Source organism: Hyperolius riggenbachi, chromosome 7 (genome assembly GCF_040937935.1).
Source record: "Hyperolius riggenbachi isolate aHypRig1 chromosome 7, aHypRig1.pri, whole genome shotgun sequence".
In the NCBI taxonomy this organism is placed as follows: Eukaryota; Metazoa; Chordata; class Amphibia; order Anura; family Hyperoliidae; genus Hyperolius; species Hyperolius riggenbachi.
Genome location: NC_090652.1, coordinates 292,532,321 through 292,556,678, shown reverse-complemented (window position 1 = coordinate 292,556,678; position 24,358 = coordinate 292,532,321). Strand labels below are relative to the sequence as shown.

General features: G+C 47.5%; 1 protein-coding gene across 4 annotated transcripts in view; it reads right to left on the bottom strand.

Moving 5' to 3' along the window:
• The window catches only part of LOC137525874 (peroxisomal N(1)-acetyl-spermine/spermidine oxidase-like), a 54,153-nt gene that overhangs the window by 10,070 nt on the left and 19,725 nt on the right, over positions 1 to 24,358 (bottom strand). For 3 of the 4 annotated variants that reach the window (XM_068247091.1, XM_068247089.1, XM_068247088.1), the window contains exons 2-3: positions 9,715 to 9,788; positions 3,777 to 3,902 (exon numbers count right to left, since the gene is read on the bottom strand). In XM_068247091.1, coding sequence (XP_068103192.1) covers positions 3,777 to 3,902; positions 9,715 to 9,748 — 160 coding nt within the window. In that variant the 5' untranslated portion in view covers positions 9,749 to 9,788. Of the gene's footprint in view, positions 1 to 3,593; positions 3,754 to 3,776; positions 3,903 to 9,714; positions 9,789 to 24,358 lie in introns of those variants that run through there. The other variant, XM_068247087.1, reaches the window with a different exon arrangement.

Below are 24,358 nucleotides of genomic sequence, written 5' to 3'. Positions count from 1 at the left end.
GGCATTTTCCCCCTGATGGCAAAGCATGATGGGATTTCTGATGTGGCTGTTCTCCTTCTGCTTTTGGCGCAAATTAGTTTTTTTTTTTTATTTTGAATTTGAGATTTAAAGCCTAGCATGCGCAGCTGGGAAAGGTGCTCAGGACACAGGACAGTTGGAACGTGTCTCATGCTCCCTGTCACCTCCTTTCAACCAAAAAGATGGCTGCCACCATGAAAAAGATGGCTGCCCCCATGAAATCACAAACATTTGCCCGTTCTTTTAAAAAAGGTGGGTAAGAGATTATATTACCTATCTATTTTAATTAACATAATTACTGTAACCTAATGACAGTATGTTTGTTTAGGCTGAAGTTCTCCTTTAAAGTACACCTGAGTTAAAAATAAACTAATGAAATAAACAATTGTATCTATCCTCCTTCTCCTAAAAATGACTTTTTAAGATATTCCACAGTTTTAATTTAATTTTGGGTCTACTTTTTAAGTTGTTAAAGATTTATTGTTTTTGCTCAATGACACATTCATTGAAGTATGCCAGAGCTACAATCTATGAACTATTGACCCTTTTATATCTCTTTCCTGCTCTCAGAAGTCATTTTCTGCTAGGAAAGTGTTTATAGTTGTATTTTATTATCTTATCTTCTCGAGTATCCTTTAACCTGCTGAGCGGTCTGGACGAGCTCAGCTCGTCCAACACCGCCAGAGGCTGCCGCTCAGGCCCTGCTGGGCCGATTTTAGTCAAATAAAAAGCAGCACACGCAGCCGGCACTTTGCCAGCCGCGTGTGCTGCCTGATCGCCGCCGCTCTGCGGCGATCCGCCGCGAGCAGCGGCGAAAGAGGGTCCCCCCAGCCGCCTGAGCCCAGCGTAGCCGGAACAAAAAGTTCCGGCCAGCGCTAAGGGCTGGATCGGAGGCGGCTGACGTCAGGACGTCGGCTGACGTCGATGACGTCACTCCGCTCGTCGCTATGGCGACGATATAAGCAAAACAAGGAAGGCCGCTCATTGCGGCCTTCCTTGTTTATTCTGGGCGCCGGAGGCGATCGGAAGATCGCCTCCGGAGCGCCCTCTAGTGGGCTTTCATGCAGCCAACTTTCAGTTGGCTGCATGAAATAGTTTTTTTTTTATTTAAAAAAAACCCTCCCGCAGCCACCCTGGCGATTTAATCAGAACGCCAGGGTGGTTAAAGGACCTCTATCACGAAAAATTGTAAAACTTAAAATACATGTAAACACATAGAAATAAAAAAGTATACTTCTTCCAGAGTAAAATGAGCCATAAATTACATATTTTTCTCCTATGTTGCTGTCACTCACAGTAGGTAGTAGAAATCTGACACAACTGACAGGTTTTAGACTAGTCCATCTCTTTATGGAGGATTCTCAGCATGGCCTTTTTTTTCTTTATAAAGACACTCCCTGAAAAGGATTTAAACAAAGATGCAGGCAAGCCTTCCTGCTGGCCTCATAATGTTTTGGCAGTTGGATGAAGCAACTGCCATTCACTAAGGTCTTTTCAAAATAAAGAACATCCTGAGAACCCCCATGAGGAGATGGGCTATTCCAAAACCTGTCAGTCCTTTCAGATTTCTATTACCTACTGTAAATGACAGCAACATAGGAAAAAAGTGCCTAAAATTTTACTGTTCATGTGTATTTTCGAGATAGAGCTTCTTTAAAGAGACTCTATAACATGAAAAACCTCCCCTGGGGGGTACTCACCTCGGGTGGGGGAAGCCTCCGGATCCTAATGAGGCTTCCCACGCCGTCCTCTGTCCCACGGGGGTCTCGCTGCAGCCCTCTGAACAGCCGGCGACAGGCCCGACTGTAATTTCAATATTTACCTTTGCTGGCTCCAGCGGGGGCGCTGTGGCTGCTTTCCTCTCCGAACTACACGGAAATACCCGATCTCAGTCGGGTCCGCTCTACTGCGCAGGCGCCGGAAACTTGCGCCTGCGCAGTAGAGCAGACCCGACGGCGATCGGGTATTTCCGTGTAGTTCGGAGCCGACAGCCGTCAGAGCGCCTGCGCAGGAGCCAGGAAGGTAAATATTACGTCACGGCTGCACGGAGGGCTGCAGCGAGACCCCCGTGGGACAGAGGACGGCGTGGGAAGCCTCATTAGGATCCGGAGGTTTCCCCCACCCGAGGTGAGTACCCCCCAGGGGATTTTTTGAGGTTACAGATCCTCTTTAAGAGTTATCCACACATTCACTGTCTACCTTCTGTTATCTGCACATTAAAAACATATCTCATATCCAACCCTTCCTTCCTAAACTGAAAAAAATGTCCCCAGTTTAACTTACCTAGGGCTTCTTCTAGCTCTTTGTAGTCATCCTGGTCTCTCGCTATCCTTCTGATCTGATCCCTGCATCAGCTGTGCTCCTCCAAAAGCTGCATGCGTGCCTCTTTGGTCATGCTCCCTTTGTGGGAGCATTCTGTGGTTGCGCAGTTCATAAAAATTGCAATTGCGCATGCGCCGAATGCTTCCAGCTAGGGGAGTGCGACTGAGGAGGCACGCAGCCACGCATGCACAGTGGGCGGTGAATGGCTGAGTCAGCTAGCTTTCCGACGGGTGCAGCGGCTGAAGGGAGACAGAAAATCAGGAGGACTACAGAGGACTACAAGAAGCCCCAGAGGCATAGATATACATACTCTGCCGCGATCGCCGCAGTGTGCTCCCACGCTCGTTGTTGTCGATGTCCGTTACTACCTTGATCAGTGAATGGGAACAGGTGTTCCCAAAGCTGATCAGAGTGCCTGTGATCAATGATCACTGGCATCAGTTAGATACAGGTGGTCATTATCAAAGTGAAAGTAAACATTACTGGGGGGACATCTAGTGGCCAAATAGTAAAAATACACCTACGTACATTAAATTAAATAAAAATAAATCAATCCCCCATTAATTAACCCATTATCTCCCCCTTCCCATAGTTATCGAAATAAAACACTTGTTAAAAAAAAGTGCGATTTAAAATATACATACCGGTAGTTACCTTTGGGGCTTAAATTTTTAATATCTATAATATCTATGTCATGAGGGTATATTACAGTTATTTTTGCAAATAAGGGCTTGTAATTAGTGATATAGTTTAAACAAACAACAAAACACCTACAAAAATACACCTTTATTTCCAAATAAAATATTGGCACTATACACTGTACTAGGGGCATAATTTAAACATTGTAATAATCGGGACAAATGGCCAAATAAAATGTGTGGGTTTTATCCAAAGTAGCACGTTTTATTTTAAAACTATAATGGCTGAAAACTGAGAAATATTTTTTTTTTTTATTATTCTCAATAAAATGCATTTAGAATAAAATAATTCTTAGAAAAAAGTACCACCCAAAGAAAGCCTAATTGGTGAAAGAAAAAACAAGATATAGATCATTTTGGTGTGATAAGTAGTGATAAAGTTCAACTTGGCGAATTCATGGCAGAAGCGTTGACAGGGGAAAATTGCTCTGGTCCATAAGGGGAACAAAACATGTAGTGGTCTAATGGTTAACTCCCTGCAGCGTAGAAAAGCCTTCACTTCCTGTCCCAGTGACACCTACGACTCTCCGGGGAGCATCCTGGCTTTGTACTCACCAGAGACACAAGTATCACCGCAGCACGCCGGGCCGTCGGGAGATCCGTAAGGTCAAGAGCTTCTCTTATGGGATTTATCCCGCAGATCCACGGAACACACACAGCTCAGTGTCGGCAATCAGCAATACTTTGCACTCTGCCAGCTATAAATGCACCTTATCTCGCCTCATTGTTATTTCGTACCTTTGCCCAGTTCAGTGAACGCAGAGCTGTCAGTAACTCCAGCATCTCCATGGCAGACAGCCGTAGTATCCGTAGTCTTTTCTCTGTCCTGATCCACTAGTGTTGTGTCATCCGCGGACCTTTGATCTGAGTTACAAACAGTCACAATGAGCGTTTTCATGCAATAGTTCTCGAATGGTTTACATGGCATGAATATAACCTGTATACAGTATAATCTCATAATAATAAACTCGGGTATAGCAAGCAATCTCTCCAGGTCCCGGACAATGTCCATTATAAGTCTATGGGAGCAACGTCTGGTATTGTAAACCCGGATATTATTAATATTATTATTATTGATTTATAAAGTGCCAACATATTCCGTGGCGCTGTACAATGTAAGAAACAAACATGGGGTACATAATAATACAGACAATGGTGCACATCAATATACAGGATACATAATTAGTGACAACATACAAAAATGATACAAAATATAGAATACAAAATACAGAATTGGTAATGACAGTGATAAAAGTAACATGGATATGGGATAAATAAAATGGATAATACATTTCAAGACACAAAAAGGGAAGGGGGGGATCAAGAGGAGGGGTAGTATACAACAAATATATAGAGGCAGTGTCTTTCAGGATACCTAATAGGAGTGCAATTTGGTCTTAGGACAAAGGGAAGTGGCCTAAGGTAGCCCATATGCTTGTCGGAACAAATGAGTTTTTAGAGAGCTCTTAAAGGTAACAAAGGTTGGCGAGTGACGGATGTGTTCTGGGAGGGCATTCCAGAGGAGGGGTGAAGCGCGTGCAAAAACTTGTAAGCGGGAATGTGAGGAGGTGATTCTAGAGAAGGACAACAGAAGATCATGTGCAGATCTGAGATTACGATTGGGTTGGTATCTGGAAATTAGTGAGGATATGTACCAGGGAGAGAGATTGTGGAGAGCTTTGTAGGGTTAAGAGTTTGAACTGGACCCAAATTAAAAATACAAGATTTCAGAAATAAAATCTATTTTCTAAATAATAATAAATAGCAGCATTTTTCGGCTGCATGATGACAAATATAAAATATTTTACATGTATTGGAGGAACCCCTCCCTTCCTTTCATATTGCCGGGACAGAATACAGCAAACTGCTGGAGTTGGTGTTGTCTGGCAATGGAGGAATTGCTAATGGCTGCCACCTGTATAACCCTAGTTATGAAACGAGAAGGGTGAAAAGCATGCACTGAAATGCTCATAGGCTTGAAGTAGTGTTTATTTATCTTAGCATGTGTCCGAGTAGTGCAACTAAATATTTTGAATAAAAAAAAATGTTTGGTTTGGGTCCGCTTTAATTGGCAGCCAGTGAAGAGCTTGACTGTAAGGGGCAGCAGAGGAAGATCAAGAAGAAAGATGAATGAGACGAGCAGCTGAGTTCAGTACTGACTGCAGCGGGGCCAGTCTGTTAGAAGGTAGTCCACAGAGTAGTATGTTGCAGTAGTCCAGACGAGATATTATAAGAGCATGTATTAACATTTTAGTTGTGTCTTGAGTGAGAAAAGGTCGGATGTGAGATACGTTTTGAGCTGGAGATGGCAGGAGCTGGTTATGGAGTTAACATAAGGAATAAAAGAGAGAGATGAGACGAATATTACGGTAATATTCCCGAGCTTTGAGAACTGAAGTTATGGGAGTGTTATTAACATTTATTGTTACTTCAGGCAGAGAGGTGGCCAGAGACGGTGGAAAAATAATTAGTTCTGTTTTACTCTTAAGTTTTAAGAAGTGAGAGGAGATGAAGGAGGATATAATAAATATTTTGTTATAATAAACATACGTGACGCTGACTCTGGATATAGTAAAATGTGATGCATGTGTCATATATCAGTATGAAACACATGGTGGCTGCTCTCTTCAGACTGGTTGCAGATGCCTGATTACATTTGTAAGGCAAGAAGAATGGCACCAGCGCTGGATATACAGTACTGTACAAATAAGCAGCCTGGGGAAATCACCAATAAAAGTATTGTCACAGTCCTCCCATGGGACTGTATGCACTCCCGGGTATCTCTTCCCTTGTTAGCGATGGCACGCCTGGTAGTGTGTGGAGTGCAGTACAGGCTACTTTCACTTGTAGTGCAGATCAGAGCGGGCCTACTGCAAAACTAAGGAGAGTGGAGAGGAGAGTGCTAAGTCCCACCCGCTGAGGTATCAGAGCCACTTGAATTCCAGATGCGAGTGGCTTACCAAGATTGGCTGCATTTTGAAGATAGGCTTCATGACTGGGTCAGGTGTGAGCAGAAAGTTTTACAGGACATGCGCTGCAAGTCCCGCCTGCGGAGGTATCGGAGCCACTCACAGGAAGCTGCATCTAGTGATGGTTGCAATTTTTTAGGACAACCATCGGTGAGAGCTTCTGTCTGTGTTTCTGCTGGGGATATCATAACTCTACTTCTACATGGATGACAGGGACAAGAAGTGACTATAAAGCTCTGCATTAGGAACACAGACAGCAATAAAACCATTCTTTAAGTATAGTGGAGGTGTGGCTAAAGTTCTGATGGATATCGATGCAGAGATTCCCTATATATTAGACTCTGGAAACCAAAGACACACTGGGGGACTCTGGAAACCTATGACATGCCACAGAGGCACCAGCATGGCTGGATTTATGGAAAGGTCACAAAGGCCCGGGGTGTAGGGCGGGAGGAGTGAAGGGGCGGCCAGCACTCGGGCAGTTAACTGACTGATATGCCTGATGTCAGCACATGGACCTGGCCGATCCGCAGTTGCCCCGCTTTCTCTGTACATTGTGGCAGGTGGCTAGGGACTCGGCAGGCAAGCGGAGCACAGCAGGCTGCAACAGTGACTCCCCTCTCCAGGCTTCGCTCCAGCGACAAATCCTCATCTTCCCCTCCGTCAGCCGCTGTGCGCCTCTCCAGCCGGCATCTCTCATTATGTGATGTACGATGAAAGACACCAGCTGGAGAGTAAGGGCACAGCGGCTGATGGAGAAGATTAGGTGCTGCAGCAAAGCCTGGAGAGGAGAGTTACTGCTGCAGCCTGATCTCTGGCCAAGTGGGGGGGAGAGGAGTAAGGTCATCTGGCTACCTATACTGCAGGGGTGTCAAACTCAAATACAACGTGGGCCAAAATTGTACATTGGGACCTAGTCGTGGGACAACCTCAGTGTCTACTGGCTACCTTCCTACCATATAAAGTTCTCCGGTGGCTTTCCTCCCTCCCCTATACAGTTCCCTGGTGTTTAGTGCTTCCCCCTCTCTCCCAATATGGTTCCCAGGCGTTCTAGGGCTTTATCTCCAATATAGCGCCTCTGGTGGTCTAGAGTGGGCCAAGCATGCCAAACATTGAGTCCTTTGGGAGAAAAGCACTTTACAAATGTTATTGTATTGAATTGTATTTAAACATAATGCAAAGTGGGGAAACCACTTACGGGCCAAATTTAATGGCTCTGAGGGCCAGATTTGGCCCGGGGGCCAGAGTTTGACATGTATGCTATACTGTAAGAAGGAGGAGGTCATCTGGCTACCTATACTGAAAAGGTGGGGGGGGGGAGGAAGGGAGTAATCTTGCTACCTATACTGAAAGGGGGGGGGGGGCTAAGGCATACCTCCCAACTTTTTGACACTCCTTCCACACCTCTAACCACGCCCCCGACACACCCCCAGTCACGCATGCTATAAAGGTTTCATAAGAAAAATATGTTATTTTATAATTCAAACCACACTGGTCCTTTCTATCCTGGTTCGTTTTCCTTCATATTAACATGAAAATAAGAAATGCATCAATGTAAAAGAAGGGAATACAGTTTATAGTTAATTAAACACATTTTTCTGTGGAAAAATACATATATTTACATAGATTTGTACATGAATCCTGAAAGAGGGACAAATGAGGAGGAAAGAAGGACAGAGGGGTTGGGCTCCCAAAGAGGGACTGTCCTTCCGAAAGAGGGACAGTTGGGAGCTATGACTAAGGCCCTGTATGCCCAGTACACACTATACAATTTTCAGTTAGATTTTTCTGTTATGCTGGGAATACACCATGAGATTTTTTGGCAAATACAGTGGGATGTGAAAGTTTGGACAACCTTGTTAATTGTCATGATTTTCCTGTATAAATCTTCGGTTGTTACAATAAAAAATGTCAGTTAAATATATCATATAGGAGACACACACAGTGATATTTGAGAAGTGAAATGAAGTTTATTGGATTTACAGAACGTGTGCAATAATTGTTTAAATAAAATTAGGCAGGTGCATAAATTTGGGCGCTGTGGTCATTTTATTGATTCCAAAACCTTTAGAACTAATTATTGGAACTCAAATTGGCTTGGTAAGCTCAGTCACTTTTTTGATCGTTTTTCTGATCGATTTCTCATAGAAGTGAATGGAAATCGATTAGAAAAACAATCGGAAAATTGATCGGCCATAAATCTGCTGAAAAATTTCACCGTATATTTCCAGCATTAGATGGGAATAGTTATCTCCTGCTGAGTAGAACAATGCCTAATTGCTCGGCAGATAGATGGTTAGATAGTTTCCAACATGTTGGAAATTATCTATCTGGCAGGTAAATCTAATATAAAATAGTATGGTGTGTACATGCTGAGGGCCCTGAGAGGCTGGACATACTGTGGGGGAACATTATGCTTGTTACACCTTCTGTTAGCTTCCCCACTCCATTTTTTTGGACTGCTGCCCTGTCAAAGAAATGCACCCCATTCCCAGAATTCTCCCGAGCCTCGACTACGATAGAGGCCTGAAAGGGGCTCCAACCCTTTTACCGTATATACTCGCAAACAAGCCGAATTTTTCACCCCCCAAAAGTGGCCCAAAAGTTGGGGGATCGGCTTGCTTGCGAGTTATTTTCCAGTATGGGTAGGTGGGTGGGTAGGTAGTGCCCCTCCCCGCTCCCCCCGCTGCTATTACCTTAGGCGGCGCCGCTTCCTCTATCCCCGTCCTGCTCCGGTAACGAATTCACAGCAGCGCGCCCCTTGGCGGCTGCTGTGTGATGACGGAGGAAACCATAAAGAGCAGTTCCCATAGTAACGGCGATACATATCGCCGCTACAGGAAGCGTAATAGCAGCGGCGGCCACGGGGGAAGCAGGGAGGGGCACTAACTACCTACCTACCTACCCACCCACCTAGCCATACTGGGCACTATGCTAGCTATACTGGGGCACTATACTAGCTATACTGGGGCACTATGCTAGCTATACTGGGGCACTATACCAGCCATACTGGGCACTATGCTAGCTATACTGGGGCACTATGCTAGCTATACTGGGGCACTATGCTAGCTATACTGGGGAACTATGCTAGCTATACTGGGGCACTATGCTAGCTATACTGGACACTATACTAGCTATACTGGGGCACTATGCTAGCTATACTGGGGCACTATGCTAGCCATACTGGGCACTATGCTAGCCATACTGGGCACTATGCTAGCCATACTGGGCACTATGCTAGCCATACTGGGCACTATGCTAGCTATACTGGGACACTATACTAGCTATACTGGGCACTTTACTAGCTATACTGGGGGACTACCTACTCATACTGGGCACTTTACTAGCTATACTGGGCACTATACTAGCTATACTGGGTCGCTACCTACCCATACTGGGCACTATACTAGCTATACTGGGACACTATACTAGCTATACTGGGGGACTACCTACCCATACTGGGCACTATACTAGCTATACTGGGCACTATACAAGCTATACTGGGAAACACTGGGGGGGATCACATGGCCAGCATTTCCTACCCCTGGCTTATATGGGGGTCAATCATTTTTTCCTGTTTTTTCAGGTAAAAGTTGGGGGGTCGGCTTACATGCGGGTCGGCTTGCTTGCGAGTATATACGGTACATAGGATCCAAGCCTAATTGTTTCAATCACTGTAGTCTGGTTTTAAAATAGGACAGCATTACCTGCTTCTTTTTTGTAGATTCTGAGGAAGGCCATGCTGACACCAGTGCTGAAAGTCTGTGGGACGGTCTTCCTACTGTAATCACATGATCAGTACCAGTGTTATGAGGAACAACAAACCATTGCATCTCTTCTGCATACTTTTAGCTGTACAGGAAGGCACACATTTAAACATCCTGCTTTTACATGTAATTCTTGATATTAGATGCGGCAGGTATTATCCATAAATCATTGTTTTAACTCTAAGCGTAAAGACTTGCACAAATGCTTGATTAAAGTAGTCTGAGGTGGCCCCATAACGACTCCCTTAGCTGATAATCAGGCGTGTGTACAGTGGCCCCCGACCCGCAAGTCCTGATTGGTGGCTGTTGATATGCGGGCAGGCCGCAAAGGAGGGCATGCACAGAGCCCTGGCGGGGTTTTGCAATGAAACTAACCCCCCCCCCTCCTTCCCGCGTCCTCAATCATACAGACACAGGGGGAGAAAGTTCTGTTTTACTTAGGGCCTGTTTCCACTACGTGCAGATTGGATGCAGAAAAACTGACTCCAATGAATGCCTATGGGCCTATTTCCACTAAACGCAATGTTTCTGATGCAGATTTCCTATAAGCATTCATTGGAGTCAGTTTTTCTGCATCCATTCTGCATCCAATCTGCGTGTAGTGGAAATAGGCCCTTACCTGGGGCTACTTCCAGCCCCCCCACTGCCTTACAGTTCTTTTTTTTCTTTTCTTTGTGCTTTGCTATGCCTCTACAAAAAAAATCACTAGTAGCATGGTACTGCACATGTGTAGCTCTGGGCGCATGCCTTCATAATCGGGCTCCCGCATGCGCAGTGACTGCCCACTACTGAAGATTTTTCAGAGGGGCATAACAGTGTGGACCAGGAGGACAGCAAAGGACCTGTAAGGCTATGGGGGGCTGGAAGGAGCCCCAGGTACGTAAAATAGTCATTAAAAATAAAATTGGGACTTACCTGGGGTCTCCCAGCGTCCTCCTGGTCTTGACGCGTCATCACGCCAGCCAGCGTGAGAGTCCTGCGCATGTGCAGTTCATGTGCATGCGTAGGACTCTCACGCTGGCGTGATGACGCATATCGGCAAAGCGGGAAGCAGCCCTGACAACTTCAGGCAGAAGTCGTCCCATAACGGCGCCGCTAGCCGGGACCGGGAGAGGAGCCAGGAGGACGCTGGGTGACCTTGCGGCCTACAGTGGGCTGGAGGAAGCCCCAGGTAAGTCACTATTTCATTTTTAAGGACTGCTCATGGTCCCTTTAAATACTGAATCTAGCCAGCATTTGAACCTTGATCTCGTACATCAAAGGTGCTGCCCTCATTATTATTTCTTGGATTGATATAGCGCCAACAAATTATGCAGCACTGTACAATAAATACAAATTAAAGACAATGATAACAGGGGTGACACAATACAGTTAATTAGAAATAAGATACACAATGTCAGATCATACACTGGAGTGATAGTCCCAATAATACAAGTTCACATTATTCTATGGGTAGAGCATACCTCCCAACTTTTTGAGATCAGAAAGAGGGACACTTAAGCCACGCCTCCATCACACCCATACAATAAAGAACTCATAAGAAAAATATGTTGTTTTATAATTCACACCACACTGGTACTTTCTATCCTGGTTCATTTTCCTTCATAGTAACATTTTAAAATTAGTAATATATCAATTTTAAAGGATGGGAATAAAGTTTCAAGTCAATCAAACACATTTTTAGTAGAGAAATATATATATTTAGATAGAAAGAGGGACAAAGTCCTGAAAGAGGGACAAATGAGGAGGAAAGAGGGACAGGGCTCCCAAAGAGGGACTGTCACTCCAAAAAAGGGACAGTTGGGAGCTATAGGGTAGAGTGTACAATGAAGTAGGATACACAGGAGGGCACTGCCAAAGGATAATGGCCCATACTCACGGGCTACAATTGTGGCCGCAACACGCGGCGCGCGTGTGTTGCGGCGACAGGTCGCCCATGAGTATGAGGCGCAACACGGGCACGCACCCCGAACCGTCGCTCGTCGCTGCTGTCGCCAGGCGATTGGCGCGGTCAACTTCGCCGCAACTGTCGCTGGTCCGCGTGTGTATGCGGACTAGCGACAGCAACCTGATAGCCAGAGAACTGAGTTTCCGGCTGGGGGGAGGAACGTCGGCGACAGCTTCCGTCGCACAGCTGATCCCTCTGTCGCGTGTGTACGCGGAGGGACCTGGCGACGAGCTGTGTGCTGGCGACAGGCCACAAATGTAGCCCGTGAGTATGGGCCATTACAATCTAGAGGGAGGGGGTGGTGACACAAAAAGAGGCAGGAATGTGAAGTCTCAGTGGAGGAAATTGGAATCTTTTGGGTACCTGGTGTTGGAGTCGGTAGTTTTATAAACAGAGGAGTCGGAGTCGGATGATTGTACCAACTTCACAGCCCTGGTAAGTATTAGACTAAGGAGTTGAGGAGTCAGAGCAATTTTGGGTACCCGGAGTCGGAGGTTTCAAAAAACTAAGGAGTCAGGTGATTTTGTACTGACTCCACAGCCCTGAAAGGGGGGTGGCTGCATTGAGCGGTTCTCTGCAGAGTGGTAGGGCCGCAGGTGGGGTGGTGTAGGCCTTCTTGATTCAGTATACTATCCTGAAAACTATGCTTTCGAAACTGTATCATTATGAGAACAAAAAAGGGGTGGGTTTAAACATGGTAATCATTGTGACTCTACCGAGCTGCTTTCTTCATCTGACAGTTCAGCAATTCTCTCTTGCCATCATTAAACTGCATTTTCTTTTTTAATTCCATGAAGACGGGCCTTCTCCTGGAAGACCCCATTATTCCTCCATCCTTCCTGGTGATACAGATCAGAGCTGTTGATTATCTCCTGTTGAGGAAGCGGGTTATTAGAGGGGCGATCTGTGTGTCAGGTGACAATGGCAGCCGCCGCGCTTCTTCCTAGAACACGACGCCAGCGAGAGGCAGATAATTACCGGCAGCCGTGTTACACGCCAGACTGCGGATCAGAATTCCACGGAGAGGAGGCACATGGTACGGCCTTCTGTTCCCGCTCAGCTATTCTGACAGGCTGCTGTCACATCCGCTGTTGTGATAAACAAGAATATTTGGGATCAACAATGGCAAATTTCGCAGTGTCTAAAAATAACACGATGAAACGAGTTGGATCGTTTAACGCAGGGGTGTCAAACTCAATCACGTAAGGGTCCAAAATCTAAAATATAGTCTTAAGGTGCCCATACACTAACTCAAATTCCTGCCGATATACAGCAAATTCAATCACTGTGATCGAATCTGCTGTGAAATCGATAACGCAAACGCGGACCGATCGACCGATTGTCACCCGACATCGATCGATTCAGTTGATCAGTCCCAACGGAAAATTTAGCTCGATGGCCGGGGTCGGGAGCACATCGCTAGCGGCGCTCAATTCCGTGACGACCGACGCAGCATAGCGGCAGCAATATCACCTGTCCGGCCGGCGCAAGTACCCGGGATCAGTTCAGTCACACTTCTTCTGGTGTCCTCTTCACTTCCTGTCACTTCCTGTGTGTGTGTGTGTATGATTTTCCAGTTACCAGCCGTGTGGTTGGATACAAGGAGGGTGTCTCATGCTAATTCATATGGGGGTGTCCCATGGGTTGTTGCTGCACCCCAAACCTCAAACTGACAATGTTTCATTTCTCACATTATTTAATATTGGAAGTTCTCAAGGGCCACATAAATTGTCAAGGAGGGCCGCATTCGGCCCGTGGCGCTTGAGTTGGACACCAGTGGTTTAATGGATTCAAGCTCCTACTCTGAACACAGCAGTATGGAATCTGTTCCCTTCTAAAGTCTTGCATAAAAAGCAGATCTGGCCAAAACCATCATATGTGATTGGTTCAGTTGACATCCAGATGAATAGTGTGTACCAACCTGTAGAGAGGGGACAAGAGGGAGAAACAGGAGGCTCCTGCGCAATGCCTGGGGACCGAGCAATCATCCCAAAATATCTGACCTGACCATTTGCTCTTGATTCAAATTAAAGCACACCTGACCCGAGGCAAAGCTGCCTAAGCTACGCACAGAGGTGTGTTCATGCCAGACCCTCGTACCTCTGTGCCTAGCCCGTTCCTCTCCTCGTTCCCCTTGGTCTTCGTACATACTCCTTGAAAAATCTGACTTTTGGCTTAAAGTGAACCTCCAGACTAAAAAACTACTCAGCAGCACTGAAAAGGCTTGGTGTTTCTTTAACAGGTTCGCAGCATCATTTTGAGCTGCTTGGGCGCTAAGCTCCGCCCCATCAAAGAAAACTGCCTGGGCATTTTTCCCTTGATGCTGTGAACATGATGGGATTTCTGATATTGTTGTTCTCGTTGCCTAGCAGCCGGGAGGGGCGATCAGAACACAGGACAGTTGGAACTGTGTCTCATGCTCCCTGTCACCTCCTTTCAACCAAAAAGATGGCTGCCCCCATGAAATCACAAACATTTGCCTGTTCTTTTAAAACAGAGTGGGTAAGAGATTATATTACCTATCTATTTTAAATAACATAAGTAATGTAACTTAACCTCCTGAGCGGTATGGACGAGCTCAGCTCGTCCATCACCGCCGGAGGCTGCCGCTCAGGCCCTGCTGGGCCGATTTTCCTCAAATAAAAAGCAGCACACGCAGCCGGCACTTTGCCAGCCGCGTGTGCTGCCTGATCGCCGCCGCTCTGCGGCGATCCCCCGCGAGCAGCGGCGAAAGAGGGTCCCCCCAGCCGCCCGAGCCCTGCGCAGCCGGAACAAAAGTTCCGGCCAGCGCTAAGGGCTGGATCGGAGGTGGCTGACGTCAGGACGTCGGCTGACGTCCATGACGTCACTCCGCTCGTCGCCATGGCGACGAGGAAAGCCAAACAAGGAAGGCTGCTCATTGCGGCCTTCCTTGTTTATTCTGGGCGCCGGAGGCGATCGGAAGAACGCCTCCGGAGCGCCCTCTAGTGGGCTTTCATGCAGCCAACTTTCAGTTGGCTGCATGAAATAGTTTTTTTTTAATTAAAAAAAAACCCTCCCGCAGCCTCCCTGGCGATCTCAATAGAACGCCGGGGAGGTTAATGACAGTATGTTTGTTTAGGCTGAAGTTCCTCTTTAAGTCAAGTTTTCAGACAGGAAGTCTGTAATTCCACTTTGTTGCAGGACCTGTGTGAGAGACACCTGGCCACAGAAGCAATCCATCAGATTCCAAACTAGCCACCAGGGCCAAGACCAAAGAATCTTTCCAAGCATGTGAGGGGGAGGACTGTAGATCTGCAGGCTAGACTGGGGTACAAGACTTTTACCAAGCAGCTTGGTGAGATGGTGAGAACATATGATTCGCAATTGGAAGAAATAAAATAACTGTAAATTTCCCTTTGTCTGGAACTCCATGCAAGATCTCATCTAGTGGATTTGCAGTGATCAGAACGGTGGCCAAGCATTCCAGAACTACATGGGGAACTTCTAAATTGTCTCAGGGCAGCTGTGACCATAGTCACCAAGAAAACAGTTGGTAACACACTACGCCGTGAAGGACTCAAATCTTGCAGAGCTTCAAGTTTTCCCTAATCAAGACAGCACATGTACAAGCCTGTCTGTAGTTTGCCAATACACATCTGAATAATCCAGAGGAGAACGGGGTGAAGGTGTTGTGGTCAAATGAGACCAAAATTGAGCTCTTTGGCATCAATTCAACTTGCCATGTTTGAAGGAGAAGAAATGCTGTCTGTGACCCCAAGATCACAATTTCCACCGCCAAACATGGAGGTAAACATGTTTCACTTACCTGGAGCTCCTGCCAGCCCCCTGCAGCCATCCTGTGCCCATGCATACCTGGAATGATCCTCCGGCCCCCTGCGGTGGCTCATTTTCTGTTTTGCCAGTCACTGTCCACTGCGCATGTGTGGCCCTGGCCGCGCGTGTCCTTTTTCGCGCTCCCGTTGCTGAGAGCGTCCTGCGCAGGCACAGTAGAGATTTTTTCATACTGCGCCTGTGCAGGATGCTCCCGGCAATGAGAGTGCAAACGAGGATGCAGTGGACGTCGACTTCTAAGTCAGCGAAAGAGAAAGTGAGCCGCGGTGGGGGACCGGAAGATCGATCCAGGATGGTGCAGGCACAGGACGGCTGCAAGGGGCTGGCAGAAGCCCCAGATAAGTGAAACTCTTCAGGCCTGCTTTAAGGCGACAGGACACCTTCCCCACTTTAAGGGCACAGTGTACGGGACCATGCACCATCAAATCTAAGCATCTCTTACCCTCAGCCGGGGCATTGAAAATGGGTTATGGATAGAGATTCCAGCATGACAATGACGCAAACTCCATGTCTAAGGCAACAGAGGGCACAAGAAGAATAACATGAAGGTCCTGGAGTGACCTAGCCAGTCTCCAGACCTTAATCCAAAAGAAAATCTGTGGAGGGAGAAGGTTCAAGTTGCCAATCATCAGTGTCAAAACCTTACTGACTTGTAAAGGATCTGCAAAGAGGAGTGGGCCAAAATCCTCCTCCTCATATGTGTGCAAACCTGGTGGCCAACTACGAGACACGTCTGACCCCTGTGATTGCCAACAAGGGTTTTGTCGCCAAGTGCTAAATCATCTTTTGATAAAGGATCAAATACTTATTTCACTCCTTACAGCGCACATCAAGCTCTGACTTTGGGCCACTGGGTGTCATGCTTACCGTCCTGGTTCTCTCCAGCGTCTCCGCGGGCGGGCTCTTACGTGCGCACGCGCGAGCTCGCTGGGATTTGTAGTCCCTGCTTCCTGTCATGGCGCGCACGGCATTGGGCGGTGCGCGCGCAGCGCCTGCGCGCGTGCGCGGTGCGCACACAAGGTTGTGCGCATGCGCGCACAAGGTTGCACGCACGCGCCCTCTGCACGGCGCGCTGCGCGCATGCGCAGGCGTTAATTTTGGCGCCCAAGCCTCTATTTAAACAGCTCTGCCCTTTAGAGCAGTGCTGTTTGTTCTTGCAGCTTGTACCAGTGAACCTGCTAGTTATTTGTTGTCTTCCTGATATCGACCTTGGCTTGTGACCCCGACTACTCCTGATTGCTGCCCGTCTCGACCCTTGGCTTGTGTTACCGATTACGTCTGTCTGCAGCCTGCCCTGACCTCTGGCCTGTCTCCGATCTTCCTGACCTCCGCCTGCCCTGACCCTGGCTTGTATTTCTACCTCAAGACTCAGTTACCTGGCTCTCCACATCGAGTCATCCCCTGTTCTCCAAATCACTGTGGGGCTATCCCGAGCGCAACCTGGTGGGCACTAGGCAGCGAAGTTCCACTTCCCTCTCAAAGGGTCGTGGTCCTGCTTCCCCCTCAAGGGGTCGTGGGTGAAGACCCGTGGTCACTTAGATCCTGTGCTTGGGTGGTCCGTCAACATAGTGGTGCGGTCAACAGCTCCCATCCCGCAATCCTAACAGTAACAAACAGCCATTATGGAAGGCTCTGGAGAGCGAACTCCGTTTGATGCCCTTTGTGATCTGGTGCAGCAACTGACCCAGTCTGTGCAGAGTGTCCAGAGAGACTGTGCCGAGATTCGTGGCCAATTTGCAAACCTACCGGCCCAAGGAACCGCAGCTGACTCTGCCTCGGCTCCAACTCCAGCTCCAGCTCCTGCCGCCATTCCTGTTCAGCTACCGGCAATCCCTGAGCTACCTGCTCCTGAACCTAAGTTACCTCTTCCGGAGCGCTTCTCTGGTGACCGAAGCAAATTTCGACTTTTCAGAAGCGCTTGCTACCTACACTTCTCCTTACTACCCCGAACTTACGCTGATGAAGGTATTCGAGTTGGAGCCATCATCTCCCTTCTTCAAGGAGAACCACAGGCCTGGGCCCTTCGATTGATGGAACAAGGTCATGTGTGTTTGCAGACTTCCGTGTCATTTTTTGAAGCGATGGCTGAATTATATGATGACCCTAGTAAAGAAGCCTCAGCTGATGCCGCCTTACGTGCCCTTCGCCAGGGTCGAAGATCCGTAGAGGAATATGTCCTTGATTTCCGTCGTTGGTCTGGTGATCTGGACTGGAACGACTCAGTACTCAAATCCCAGTTTCGTTTGGGTCTGTCAGAAGCGGTAAAAGATGAACTTGCCCGTGTGGGAATTCCAGCCACCCTCAAAGAACTTATCCAGCTCTCCATTCAGATCGACCGACGCTTGAGGGAGAGACGACAGGAAAGAGCCGGAATGTCTCGCACCTCTTGGTTTCCTCCCACTCCATTTTCTTCTTCCCCTTCCTCCGCAGCCTCTAACACCCTGACAACGGATGAGCCCGAGCCCATGCAATTGGGTCTTGCCCGTTCTCCGCTGACTCCCGAAGAGAGACAACGGCGTCGAGCTGCCAACCTCTGCTTGTACTGTGGAGCTACAGGACACTTTCTTCAAGATTGCCCTGTCCGCCCTCTAAGTAAGCCTGATTCCTCTCATCCAATGGAGCTTCACAGTCCTTTAGCCTCCTCGGCTCACATTCCTCTTTCTCTCCTTCTACACAGTCCCAGAAGAAGGAACGTTAAACTCAAGGCCATCGTTGACTCTGGAGCCTGCTCCTGTTTCCTCGACCTCCACCTTGCTCAAGAACTTCAACTACCCATTCGCCAAAAGAACAAACCTTTACTGGTCCAGCTTGCCGATGGATCAGCTATTCATTCCGGTCCAGTTACCTTAGAGACATTCCCTCTGCTAATCACTATCAAGGATGATCATCAGGAATACCTCTGCTTCGATTTGATTCCTTCCCCGCTGTTTCCTGCCATTCTGGGAATGCCGTGGCTCAAGAGTCATAATCCACTGATTGATTGGGCTTCCGGGGAGGTGTTCTTCAACTCCTCCTACTGCTCCCGTTTCTGCTTTCCAAGCATCGGCCGTCTACTCTGCACTAACTCTGAGAAGGCCTCCTTGATCCCTGCAGTCTACCATGATTACTTAGATGTGTTTGACAAGAAAGGGGCCGATTCTCTTCCCCCGCATCATATTTATGACTGTCCGGTGAACCTGCAGCCTGGAGCAGCCATTCCTTACGGCAGAGTCTATCCTCTTTCTGAGCCAGAGTCGCAGGTACTCAAAGAATACATCGAGGACAATCTCAAGAAGGGTTTTATCAGACCCTCCACCTCCCCAGCGGGTGCAGGTATCTTCTTCGTGGAAAAGAAAGACGGCTCTCTCAGACCGTGTATCGATTACCGAGCCCTCAATGAAATTACCATCAAGGATCGCTACCCACTGCCTTTGATGTCTGAACTATTCCAGAGGTTACGGTCTGCCAAAGTCTTTACCAAACTTGATTTAAGGGGAGCCTATAATCTAGTGAGGATCAAGGAAGGAGATGAATGGAAGACTGCCTTCAGATCCCGTTACGGACATTTCGAGTATCTGGTCATGCCTTTTGGCCTCTGTAACGCTCCAGCAACTTTTCAACGTTTCATCAATGACGTGTTAAGAGACTTTATAGATGATTTTCTCGTGGTTTATCTTGATGATATCCTCATCTTTTCTTCTTCATTAGAGGAACACCGGATCCATGTCAAACGAGTCCTCTCTCGTCTACGCACACACGAACTTTATGCTAAGCCCGAGAAGTGCGAGTTCGAGCGAGACACTATCCAGTTCCTGGGTCTTCGAATTTCTGCTGAAGGTATCGAAATGGATTCCAAGAAAGTGTCTGCCATCTTAGACTGGCCAGTACCTTCAGACCGCAGGGCAGTTCAACGTTTCATAGGATTTGCCAATTTCTATAGAAGATTCATTAAGAACTTTTCTAAGACTGTTGCTCCTATTACGCTCCTGACTAAGGTCAATCTTCCGTTTAGATGGACTTCTGAAGCTCAGTTTGCCTTTGAGGAATTAAAGTCGTTATTCACCTCTGCTCCTATCCTCAAGCATGCAGATCCTTCCCGAGCATTCGTCCTGGAGGTAGACGCCTCGGAGGTTGCAGTAGGGGTCATTCTCTCCCAACGATTTGGCCCAAAAACCATCCTTCATCCGATAGCTTTCTTTTCTAGGAAACTCAGTCCTTCGGAGAAGAACTACAATGTTGCTGACAGAGAACTTTTAGCAATCAAAGCAGCCTTGGAAGAATGGCGCTATCTGTTAGAAGGGGCGATGCATCCAATCCTTATATTTACTGACCACAGGAACTTGGAATATTTACGTTCAGCCAAGCGATTGAGGCCTCGACAAGCCCGCTGGGCCTTGTTCTTCTCCAGATTTCGTTTCCACTTAACTTTTCGTCCTGGTGCCAAGAATGCCAAAGCGGATGCACTCTCACGCATGTTCCCTGACGATCCTGCAGCCACTTGTGCATCGGATACCATCCTCTCAGCCAATCACTTCCTCCTTCTCCAGACTGGGTTATTGGATCGAATCAAACAGATCACCTCTACTTTACCTGCGCAGGAAGTTCCTTCTCACTTAGTTTTCCAAGATGGCCTTTTTCTTCACGAAAATAGAGTTTTCATTCCTTCCGAACTCCATCAGGCTGTGTTGGCCAGTTGTCACGATCACAAACTAGCAGGTCACTTTGGAGTTACAAGAACTTTGGAACTTCTCAGGAGGAGCTTCTGGTGGCCAACCATGTCCAAGGACTGTAAACAGTTTATTCATTCCTGTGAGACTTGTGCCAGATCGAAGAGTTCCAGGTCCAAGCCCTGGGGTCTACTTAACCCGTTACCCGTTCCAGAACGACCTTGGGACAAGATAGCCATGGACTTCATAGTCGAGCTACCTCCTTCTGAAGGGTTTACCACCATCTTGGTAGTGGTGGATCGTTTTACCAAGATGGCCCACTTCTTGCCTTTAAAGGGACTCCCCTCCGCTGCAGTAACGGCTCAAGTGTTCCTAAAAGAGATTGTCCGTCTCCATGGACTCCCTTCTGAAATTGTGTCTGATCGAGGAACACAGTTCACCTCTAGGTTCTGGAAGGAACTTTGCAGACTTTTGAACATTAATTCTTACCTTTCTTCTGGTTACCATCCTCAAACCAATGGCCAGACAGAGAGGACTAACCAAACACTTGAACAATATTTACGTTGTTTTTCCTCTGCTTCCCAGGATGATTGGTCAAATCTACTTGCCACAGCCGAGTTTGCGTATAACAACACCGTCCACGCTGCCACAAAACAATCTCCATTTTTTGCTAATTTTGCCTTTCATCCTGTACACTTACCTGGAATCATAGCTGAATCTTCAGTCCCTACTGTTCAAGACAGGCTAAATTTTTTAGTAGAAAATTTCAAAAAGATACAATCTGTTCTACTGGAATCGCAGGAAAGGTCAAAATTTTGGGCTGATAAGAAGCGTGAAGAAGGTCCTAGTCTTTCCCCTGGTGACCTGGTTTGGTTATCTACCAACAATCTACATCTCCGTTGTCCTTCCAGGAAACTGGGCCCTAAGTTTGTGGGTCCTTTTCCCATCGAAAGAGCCATTAATGCAGTGGCCTTTAAGCTGAAACTTCCGAACTCGATGAACTTACACCCAGTTTTTCATATCTCCTGTCTTAAGAGAGTGGTCTCTGATAGTTTTAATCGCTCTCCTTCTCCTCCTCCCCCCGTACTACTTGATGGTCATGAGGAGTATGAAGTAGAAAGGATCTTGGACTGCAGAAGAAGAGGGAGATCTCTTCAGTATCTGGTAAAATGGAAGGGTTTTGGTGTTGAGGAGAATTCCTGGGAGCCCTCGAGAAACATACATGCACCAAGACTAATTAAGCAGTTTCACACCAAGTTTCCTGGGAGACCTCGTCCAGAAGGCACCCAGAGGTTGCCTCTAGGGGGGGGGCAATGTCATGCTTACCGTCCTGGTTCTCTCCAGCGTCTCCGCGGGCGGGCTCTTACGCGCGCACGCGCGAGCTCGCTGGGATTTGTAGTCCCTGCTTCCTGTCATGGCGCGCACGGCATTGGGCGGTGCGCGCGCAGCGCCTGCGCGCGTGCGCGGTGCGCACACAAGGCTGTGCGCATGCGCGCACAAGGTTGCGCGCACGCGCCCTCTGCACGGCGCGCTGCGCAGGCGTTAATTTTGGCGCCCAAGCCTCTATTTAAACAGCTCTGCCCTTTAGAGCAGTGCTGTTTGTTCTTGCAGCTTGTACCAGTGAACCTGCTAGTTATTTGTTGTCTTCCTGATATCGACCTTGGCTTGTGACCCCGACTACTCCTGATTGCTGCCCGTCTCGACCCTTGGCTTGTGTTACCGATTACGTCTGTCTGCAGCCTGCCCTGACCTCTGGCCTGTCTCCGATCTTCCTGACCTCCGCCTGCCCTGACCCTGGCTTGTATTTCTACCTCAAGACTCAGTTACCTGGCTCTCCACATCGAGTCATCCCCTGTTCTCCAAATCACTGTGGGGCTATCCCGAGCGCAACCTGGTGGGCACTAGGCAGCGAAGTTCCACTTCCCTCTCAAAGGGTCGTGGTCCTGCTTCCCCCTCAAGGGGTCGTGGGTGAAGACCCGTGGTCACTTAGATCCTGTGCTTGGGTGGTCCGTCAACATAGTGGTGCGGTCAACAGCTCCCATCCCGCAATCCTAACACTGGGTTTTTGAGGGCTCTTTTGTTGTTATTCTGTCTGGAACGCTACTAAGTTAGCGACAAAAGCGTCCAGGTGAATACCTCACATGATAACCACATCTGCGCAATAACCTTTGTTGGCCTTCAGTTTGGCTGCAACAATTACTTTGTGCCCGTCGCAGGAAGACAAACGTTCGGACTATGTGACATTTACACTCCCCGCTTAGAGAGAGTCCTCTCGTTACCTAGGAGACTGCGAGGCTCGTCCTGCCACATTCTAGTGACACAGTAAAAAAAATGCCACAGATTCCTAGGCAGCCTCAGAACAATGAGAGAAAAGTGAGGCAGTCAGAAATATTTAGGGAAACCTGTCACACGTGATTTGCGTAATAACTGGCAATGTAATATAAACAGGACAAAAACATCTTTGAAAAACAATGGGAAAGAAAAGTCCTGTTGTAGTCCGCAAGTCATTGGCACTCAATATATTTATCCTGCTTGATAGATTAGAGGCTAATATTACAGATTCTGACTTAAAGGGATACTGTAGGGGGGTTGGGGGAAAATGAGTTGAAGTTACCTGGGGCTTCTAATGGTCCCCCACAGACATCCTGTGCCCGCGCAGCCACTCACCGATGCTCCGGCCCCGCCTCTGGTTCACTATTGGAATTTCAGACTTTAAAGTCTGAAAACCACTGCGCCTGCATTGCTGTGTCCTCGCTCCCACTGATGGCACCAGGAGCGTACTATGCAGGCCCAGTATGGTCTGTGCCTGCGCCGTGCACTCCTAGTGACATCAGCGGGAGCGAGGACACGGCAATACAGGTACAGTGGTTTTCAGACTTTAAAGTCTGAAATTCCAGAAGTGAACCGGAGGCGGGGTCGGAGCATTGGGGAGTGGCTGCGCGGGCACAGGACGTCTGCGGGGGGCCATTAGAAGCCCCGGGTAACTTCAACTCATTTTCCCCTGACCCCCCCTACAGTATCCCTTTAAAAAGGAACTTTAACTAAGGATTGAACTTTATCCCAATTAGAGATTTGGCGAACATCTCTAAATCCATGGGCCTCTTACTACTTCCGGGTCTCAATGACCCGGAGTAGTACGCCTGCGCTGCCCGGCGGAGCGCGTCCTAGATCGCACTCCTGTTGCCGGGCACTCTCTGCGCATGTGCGTGACGTCATGAGTGTCATAACCTTTCAGCCTATTGTATTGTTTGGGGGTGTGGTTATAGATAATGGCAGTTGGTGCTGTTTTTTTTTCTTCATAAAGACAGTAGTTAAAGAGGAACTCCAGTGAAAAAAAAATTAATAAAAAAGTGCTTCATTTTTACAATAATTATGTATAAATGATTTAGTCAGTGTTTGCCCGTTGTAAAATCTTTTAAATCTCTGATTTACATTCTGACTTTTATTACATGAAGACATTTTTACTGTTGGCAGGTGATGTAGCTGCTGCTGCATGCTTTTTTGGCAGTTGGAAACAGCTGTAATCAGCTATTTCCCACAATGCAACAAGGTTCACAGACAGGAAACTGCCAGGAGTACCACGGTCCTCAGTTTCTTGTGGGAGGGGTTTCACCACATAATCAGTCATATAGCGCCCCCTTATGGTCTGTTTGTGAAAAGGAATAGATTTCTCATGTAAAAGGGGGTATCAGCTACTGATTGGGATGAAGTTCAATTCTTGGTCGGAGTTTCTCTTTAAGATGATGACTGCAGGCTGACTGTGCATCAAACAACATGAACAAATCACATGGTGAATATCAATAATTTCTTGATCTCTCTCTTATTTTTTTAACTTCTCACTTGCAATGTATTGATTTATGTTTTCCCCTGTTCGCTAAAGTTCCTCTTTAAGGCCCGTATATACACAATATTAATAATTCCAGTATTCGTATATCACTTTTCTCCTTTCGGACTTCAAAGGGCTCACAAAGCAGCAACTAGAGCGCACTAAGTAGGCAATAGCAGCGTTAGGGAATCTCGCCCAAGAAGTCCTTACTGAAAAGGAAGAGCCGAGATTTGAACCCAGGTCTATCCAGCCACTGCTCGATGTCACCGGGCAGGGATCGGTACTGAATCCCTCGGGTGACAATGCAGGGCCGAGGGTGACAGACTTGTCACTAGCCTGCAGGCTAGTGAT